Source organism: Sarcophilus harrisii, chromosome 1, assembly GCF_902635505.1.
Source record: "Sarcophilus harrisii chromosome 1, mSarHar1.11, whole genome shotgun sequence".
Classification (NCBI taxonomy): Eukaryota; Metazoa; Chordata; class Mammalia; order Dasyuromorphia; family Dasyuridae; genus Sarcophilus; species Sarcophilus harrisii.
The window spans coordinates 395,292,030-395,300,467 of NC_045426.1; the positions used below are offsets into that span (position 1 = coordinate 395,292,030).

The window sequence follows — 8,438 nt, forward strand, 5'->3', positions numbered from 1 at the left end:
AGAAAAGCTTGATAAATCTTTTATACTCAGTACCCTTTACTTAAAAATGTAGCTTTTTCTCATTTTAAAAACACAGTTGGGATTTAGGGAGAAAAATAGAAAAGCTTTCCAGCTTCATTTTTATATGTCTCTTCTTTCATTGTGATGAATTTGTTCATATTTTCACTAAGGTTGATGCTATTGTTTTATTCAAAGGTGATTCTTGAGGAGAGAAGTATACTGTCAGATTTCATTGGCTATTTTAGCTTTGGACATCGTTCTCCCTCTACAGGGTATCCTGTAATTATACATCCTGTATACATACAATCCTGTAATTATATTTCTTTTTTTTTTTTTTAGATCTCCATTTTTCCTCATCCCACAAACTCTTTCCGATTACCCAATGACCCTTCAATACCCATTATAATGGTTGGTCCTGGCACTGGCATTGCACCCTTTATTGGTTTTCTACAACACAGGTATTTATATTCCATCTTATTTGATAATTCAAAGAGCAACCATGTTTTTGATTAATGAGAAAAACTAATGTCTTCTAGTGCAGTTTTATTTCCCTGATAATTTCTTAGCTATTTTTAAGTACATTGTATTTTTCTTCAGAATTCAAAAATTTTTTGATAATCAAATATAAAGCATTGGGGTATAAAGTAAATGCTAATAATTTAAAAGGATAGTAGCCATTCAGATTACATTGCAGAATTTTCAGTCATGAATGTGTATTACAGAATTTTGTTATATGAAGGAATAATGTTACTTTCCTTTTCCAATATGTTACTTTTATCTGTAAATTTAATTTTTTTGATGATTAATGCCCCCTTTCGATATTGTATGTTATAGAATTCTCTTGAATTCTTCTATAGTTATTTTTTAAGTTATTTTAGTTATTTTTAAGATCCTTGTTACCTGAATAAGATTTCATGAAAAATTATCACCATCAGAGTTTGATTAACTATATCTAAACAAAATTGTATTTAGTTTTGTTTAGATAATGTTGAGAGCTATTATTAATACTTCTGCATATGAAATAACTCCTATGTATTATATACAGCTCACATATAAATGAAGTAGTTTTCTTTAAAACACTTAATAGATAGAGAGCTCACATAGTTGCTCCGTGAAGATCAGAAAATATCCCCGTAGTCCAGATCAACCTAAAAAGCCACAAACTATCATTATCTGTGTTGAATTTTTATTTGTTTTGTAGAACATTTTCCAATTAAAATTTTATCTGATTCAGGCTATACTCAACAGGCCCCTGAAGTTGACATCTGTTCTAGGCAACCAAATTTCAGAGAATGCACCAATTTGCATTGGTAGAGGGACTTTATATTTCCATTGAAATCATACGTTCTGTACCAAGCTGGTTTTTAAACATTCATGCTCTCCTTTTTTAGTTTAGAAATATTATACAGGTAAAAATATTAATTGAGTATACCTGAGTTATATTTATTTAAGTAATTTTTACTTATGAAGGACAGTATAAATAAAGAATAAATAAAGAATAAATTTTACCCATCCGTCTTCCTTACATTCCTTTCCCTCCTTCACTTCTTCTCACCTCCTACATATCAAACTACAAAATTAACTTCAAAACCAATATATTTTTTGGATTATCTACTTTTAATGTCTTTCACGCAATAACTTTAATTTTGTGTCACCTCTTAAGTTTCTCCATGCAAAAAGTCTTCCCCTCTCTCTCTCTCTCCCCCCTTATTTTTTCTTAGAAGTAAAATTTCAAATTCAGTATATTCTATTGATTCCTGATAATTCTTAACTTTTTTTTTTTAAAAGTTGCAATTCTTGGAATAATTTCAAATTGTACTTCAGTGTTTAATTTTCTTAAATAGTTTTAAGACAGTTGTGTAACAAACTGACACTGGTGATCGATAAGCCCAGTTCTGTTTCATCAATTTCTAAAATGTTGCAATAAAAGTTTTAATACTAATTTCCTTCATGTATCACTGTTAGAATTTTATTTCACAGAAATATCATCCAACAAATCAAAGGCTATTTTACACTTAAAAATAAAACTTTGAAGTTAGAAGGGAAAGAAATTATATGACAGTATTAGCGAGTTTAATTGAAAGACAAACATCTTTTTTTCTTTCTACTTTGTTTTGAGAAGGAATGTGAAATAAGATTTTCTTTGCATGATTCTTATGGACACGAGATTTTTCCTTTCTTTGAGTGGGATTCATCATGTTAAAATTTACTCCTTAGTTGCAAATTAGTAACTTAATCTCAAATTGAAATTTAGGGCATACATCAGATTGAAAGGACTTGGACACCTTTTTATGCCCTTAGGTGAATAGAAGCCATTATGAAGAAGCTGTGATCAGCTAACTTGGTAAATCCTCATCTAGGTTTAGGGACAGCTTCCTTGCATTTTAGGGAAAGAACTGACTAAATTAGAGGGAAGAAAGAGATATTGATAGTGAATGTATCACATTCCATGCCCTGGTGCCAATATTGATACTAATTTTGGATAAATTTAGATAAACAGCAACTGGCAACTTTCTGTGTTTTAACATCCTAGTTTATTTTTTGGTTATTATTTCCAGTTAAATCAAACCAAAACAAAGTGTTTATCTTCCTGTATTTTTCTCTTTTAGAGTTTTTGTTGCATATCATAGATTGAAGATTCATAATTTTTAGTATAATAAATGATTTAGTATATTAAATGATGTATTATGTTTAATTTATAGAATAAGCACATAATCCAAGTTGACTTTTATAGAATTAGATGTTAAAAGAGAAACTAAATTTTGACATTTTATATTAAAATATGAGTAAAAAAAAAGCTATACTCTAAATGAGCTTAAAAAGCTATACTCTAAATGAATTTCTACCAAATTTTAAAATATGAGTAGAAACTTTGTAAGTATTAAATTGTAAGTATTTGTAAGTATTAAGGAGATGGGAATATGAAATCTATTATTTCACAGTTTAAGTACTTTGTTTAGTAACTTTTCCAGCTAATTTTTTCAAATTAGACTTACATAATGCTTTTTATTGGAAAAGAGAGAATATTCTTTTTATGCTTTATGATACACGCTCATTTGATCAGGCATAGGTGAGTGAACATTCAAAAGTTAGTCAAATAAGTGTTCAATGTTTGGCAATCATTGTTTGGCTTTTACTTTATTTTAACATCAAGTACATTATTTTCTTTTTTCATTTAGAGAAAAGATCCAAGAACAGTATCCCAATAGAAACTTTGGAGCTATGTGGTTATTTTTTGGCTGCAGACATAAGGATAGAGACTATTTATTCAGGTACTTCATCATTTAGTATTCTAGTATTTTACAACCATTGGCTAATATAACACACATTGTTCAGCCTTTTAAAAACTACCTAATATTATCTGTATATCATATTTCAGAGAAGACCTAAGCCATTTCCTTAAGATTGGAATTTTAACTCAGCTGAAAGTCTCCTTTTCAAGAGATATTCCTGTGGATGGGGAAGATACCCCACCGAAATATGTGCAAGATAGTATTCGCCTTTGTGCCCAACAGGTCACAAGAATTCTTCTCCAGGAAAAGGGTTATATCTATGTGTGTGGGTGAGTAGATATAACACTTATACATTACGTAGGAAAAAGAAATAAAGAATTGTATAAGCAGATAGTTTTCTATATTAATTAAATTGATCCTGAAATGAAGAAATACTTTTTTAAGCACAAAAATGGAAGTATCAAAATTACATTTGAATATACTTAGAATTAGATACTTAGCCATTGTGGCATAGTAGAGGAAAAGCTGCCATCAGAGAGCAAATCATTTAAGCTCAAAGAGCACCAGGTAAAAATAGTTACTAACAGAGTTCCTCACATCAATGGAATTATAAAATGTTCTTGACAAGAAGATGGCGATGAAGTTAAAATTTGCTATATATAAACTCTTCCTCCAGCCTGAGGAATATATATGTGATCTTATAATTTACATGAATTATTTGCTATTATCAGAGAAGAAATTACTTTTTTCCCCTCCTTTTTAATGCAGAATATTTGTAACTAGACTGGAGTTTTTTTTTTTTTTTTTTTTGAGGAATTACATCTTTTTTAGTTCTGGGCCATGATCCTTTGGTAGAAATTCTAGCAATTACCCTTAAATGCAATGACTGTTCTGATTGAATTCATTGATATTATGGAAATAGATAAGATTTAGTGCTAACAAAAACTATTTATATGCTTATTGAGAGAACATAACTTAAGTGGTTAAAAGCCTTTATTAAAATGGCATAAAATATTCCTTATCAGAGGTTAATTTTCCAGATAAGGACATTTAATTTAGGTGTTAGATGAATGTTAATTTGTAGTTTTAGTACTTCTCTTGTTTCATAAAGGAAGCTTGTTTTTAGTATTATATGACCCACACCAGGATAGTAATGTCAAAAGAGAGAAGGGAGAGTCAAAGAGATATTGTAAAGTTAAAATAAACAAGTTTTGGCAACAGATTAGATATGGGGGATGAGAATGAACTCTGCAATGACTTCTAATAATATATGTACCCTATTTAAAAAGAGTAGTTGTGAAAATCAAACCACCGAATACTAGATAGTAATTCAGTACAAAAACTGTTACAGCAAAAACCTCTAACCCAGAGTAGGTTAAATGATAACATCTCTGGTAACATAATTGGGCCTGGAAGCTATGAATAGCCGCTTACTCAGTGTAAGTTATATTGTGATAGACCTGTCACAAAATGTCCATATTCATTTTTATCATGATATGATGGTCTGATACCAAATTATGAGACTAAAGAATATGTTGAGTAAAGTTACTGTACTAATTGACCAAAGAAATTTTGTATAGTGTATCTGGATTTGGGCAGAAAGTATTACAAGCCTCTTGTAGCCTCTTGGAAAATGAGATGGAGAAATGTGAACCATACCAGTAATATACCGAACTCGGATAGAAACAGATGCCTCTCAGCCACACATTGACTTAGAAAACCACAAATGATCATTTTCTATGTCATTTTGTTAAACAGTTCCCAATTACATTTTAATATGGTTTAGGCTACATTTGGGGGACTTGTGGGGCCCCTCCATGAATTTAACATCTATCAAATATCAGTAAGTAGATGTATAACTGATTGATAATCAAGGGTTGAATCAACCTAAATTGGTTTTAACCTAGTTCTTTTGTGATATATTCTGTTTAGGTGATTCTGATGTCCTGAACTATTCTTTTCTCCTTTGGTTAATTACTGCTAAATTTGCATAGGTGCTAGTAAAGTAGTACATCATATTAAAAATATTATTTTTCAGTGATGCAAAAGGAATGGCAAAAGATGTGAATGATGCTCTAGTGGAGATCTTAAGCAAAGAGTCTGGAGTTGAAAAATTGGAAGCAATGAAAATGTTGGCTGCATTACGAGAAGAAAAACGATATCTACAAGATGTTTGGTCTTAAGAATTTTTTTTTTTTTCTGTCTGTTTGGAATGACTCAGATATTTTGAGCTGAAAATACTATGCTTATCTTCTATTTTCATATTCTCTGCCAATTGTTTTAGTTTTTATATTTTTATGGAGGAACTTTTATATGAAAAACTTGCCATTACAGAAAGCCCATATTTGGGATTTTGAATAAATTACTGCCTTTGTTGCCTACTCAGTAGTACTTCTAAGATTTGGGTTTTTTGGTTTTTTTTGGCAGATACTCTAGTTCAGTGGGGTCAAATCCAGATAGAAACAGTGGCCACTAATATATACATGAAGATTCTTATGGGCTACATATCAACAGTTTTAAAAATGAAATATGTGTGTTTTATTCTATTTTTATTTTAACATTTCCTAATTATGTTTAAATCTGGTTCAGGCTGTACTCTAAAGGGTTATGAGGCATGTATTTGGCACTTCTGCTGTGGTTGATAATACTGATGTTGTTTGCCAATTTTCCTTATTAAAATGAACTAGCAAATATGGAAGCAAGGTAAAAAACAAGTAGCATGTGGATTGGGACTTTTTCCTATGTAGTTAGAACTAAACAAGCATTTTAGCTTTAAAAGGGAATATTGTAACTATCCCATACATTTTATAGATTTACATACATTTATTTGCCTCCAAATATGTAGAAATGTATTAAAAATGAGCAGGTTAGCCCTTCAGTGATTTGGGTAGTAATTAATCCTTATTTTATTTTTGTCAGTTTATATTGTCCCAGTTCTTCAGGATTTTTGTACAAGGTAACCTTCATAATTTATATTTCTAGAAATGTTTATTCTAGTCAATATCATTTAATTGCAAAATTTTATTTTCCTATTATCAGCTGGAAATTCAGAAAATAAAGTATTTAGCATCTATGTTTCCATTTATATGTTGTATATGTAAAGATGGAATATATATTACTATATGTCTGTATTATAAATAATGTTATACCCTAACATATATATAGTGCATATTATGCTATATAAACATGTGTTTGAAATACTTAAAAAAAGATCCCATATAGCAGTTTATCACAGTAGTAAGTTGATATCCATGTTATATATCAATCATTTTAACTAAACTTAATTAAAACTAAATGACTTAAAAATTTTAATGACCCAGCTCGATTCCTCTCAAAGAAATGAATAGACACCTTCCTGTTCCATTGTAGCGATTGGGGACGGGTTTGGGAATGCTTAATAGAATTTTCCTCCCCTATATCGTGGTTAGTTGTTGAATATTTCTCCCACTTTTTACTTTGGATGTAGGCTCTATGGAAGAAGGAGGGAAGAACTTTGTCTTGGAATAAAATATTTTTTCAAAAAACTCAATTTGTATATTTTATTTGTGCATCTGAGAACATTCTGAAAATGAGTCCTTTCATTTCACCTGATTGCCAGAAGGATGAATGATACAATAAAGATTTGGAATCTGTTGAATGGCAAAGGGGAGTTGATGGGTGTAAAGGCATGTTTATATGACAGAAAAATTTTGCTTTCTTAAGGGAAAGGTCTTATTTTGCAGAGTTATTGTGAGGGTATGAGACAGTATTTGCAGTTCTTTGCAAAACATGTTCCTGACATAGTTGGGTGTTGTATAGAATAATAAATTATTATATATGTTAGTTTTGAATAACATGTTTATTTTTAACATTCCTTTTTTAAAAACATGAGATCCTAATTCTCTTCCTCCAGCTCTTCCCCTTGTATTGAAAGCAAGCATTATCAGTTAGAAATGTGAAGTCATGCAAAGCAATTTCACATTAGTCATGGGGCAAAACAAAACAAAAATACGGTTCAGTCTGTTCATTGGTTACTCTGGAAGTGGATAATAATTTTTATCATAGGTCTTTTGGAATTGTCTTAATCAGAGTAGCTAAGTCTTTGACGGTTGATAATTGTTAGGGTATTGCTATTACTCTGAACAGTGTTCTGGTTGTTTATTTCACTTTGTTAGTCATATAAATTTTCCCAGGTGTTTTTCTGAAACTATCTTGCTTGTCATTTTTTAATCACAAAACTATTCTAGCACAATTATGTATCATGTGTCCAACCATTCCCTAATGAAGGGTGAGATATCTCCTACCTCCACACAGACATACACATACACAAAAGATCCGCTATGAATATTTTTGTACAGATAAGTCCTTTTCCCTTTGATATCTTTGGGGTGCAACAGTCAGTAGTGATATTTCAAAGGCAAAGGGTATGCCTGGTTTTATAGCCTTTGGAGCATATTTCCAAATTTTCCTCCAGAATGGTTGGGCCCTGCAAGTTACAACTCTACCAACAATTCATAATTTTGTTATAAAGCTAGTGTTTCTAGCTTTATAAAATAATTTCTTTGGTAGTTTGGTATTAATATGGATAGGCTGAGTGAATACAATAAAAATGATAGTCCTATCTATGAGCAATGAATATTTTCCCAGTTTAGCTCTATTTGTGTGAAAAAATGTTTTGTTCAAAATTGTGTTTGTGTTGTCACTGACTTTGTCTTGGTAAGTAGTTTCCTAAATATATGTCGACTGCAGTTATTTTAACTGGAAGATCTTTGTTTCCTCTGGGTTTTGTTGGCAATATATAAGTATGCTGATGATTTCTATGGATTCTGCTAAAGTTGTTTCAAATAGATTTTTTAATTGATTATCTAGGGTTCTCTTAATACACCATCATATTATCTTCAGAGAGAGAGCTTTGTTTACTCCTTGCCTAATTTTTTATTTCTTCAGTTTCTTTTTGTCTTATTGCTATATAAATAATATAATATAAATTATTTTATTAAATAATAATAAATAATAGTGGTGATAATGCCCTTGTATCCTTGCTTTACTACTGATCTTTTTGGAAATATTTATATCCCTATTATATATAATGCTTGCTCTTTTAAATAGATACTACTTAAAGAAAAGTTCTGTTTATTTCTATGTTTTTAGTGGCTTCAAAATTAGTTTATTTGTTTATCTTTAGGAGTGATAATAATATTTGGTCAAATGCTTTAATCTTGAGTT

At 30.3% G+C, this 8,438-nt stretch overlaps 1 protein-coding gene across 2 annotated transcripts in view; it reads left to right on the top strand.

Moving 5' to 3' along the window:
* MTRR (5-methyltetrahydrofolate-homocysteine methyltransferase reductase) overlaps window positions 1–7,715 on the top strand; it is a 34,549-nt gene extending 26,834 nt beyond the window's left edge. For both annotated transcript variants that reach the window (XM_031946115.1, XM_031946116.1), the window contains exons 12-15: window positions 340–458; window positions 3,180–3,272; window positions 3,380–3,562; window positions 5,272–7,715. In XM_031946115.1, the coding sequence (XP_031801975.1) occupies window positions 340–458; window positions 3,180–3,272; window positions 3,380–3,562; window positions 5,272–5,416 (540 nt within the window). In that variant the 3' untranslated portion in view covers window positions 5,417–7,715. The remainder of the gene's footprint in view (window positions 1–339; window positions 459–3,179; window positions 3,273–3,379; window positions 3,563–5,271) is intronic.
* The last annotated feature ends 723 nt before the right edge of the window (window positions 7,716–8,438 follow it).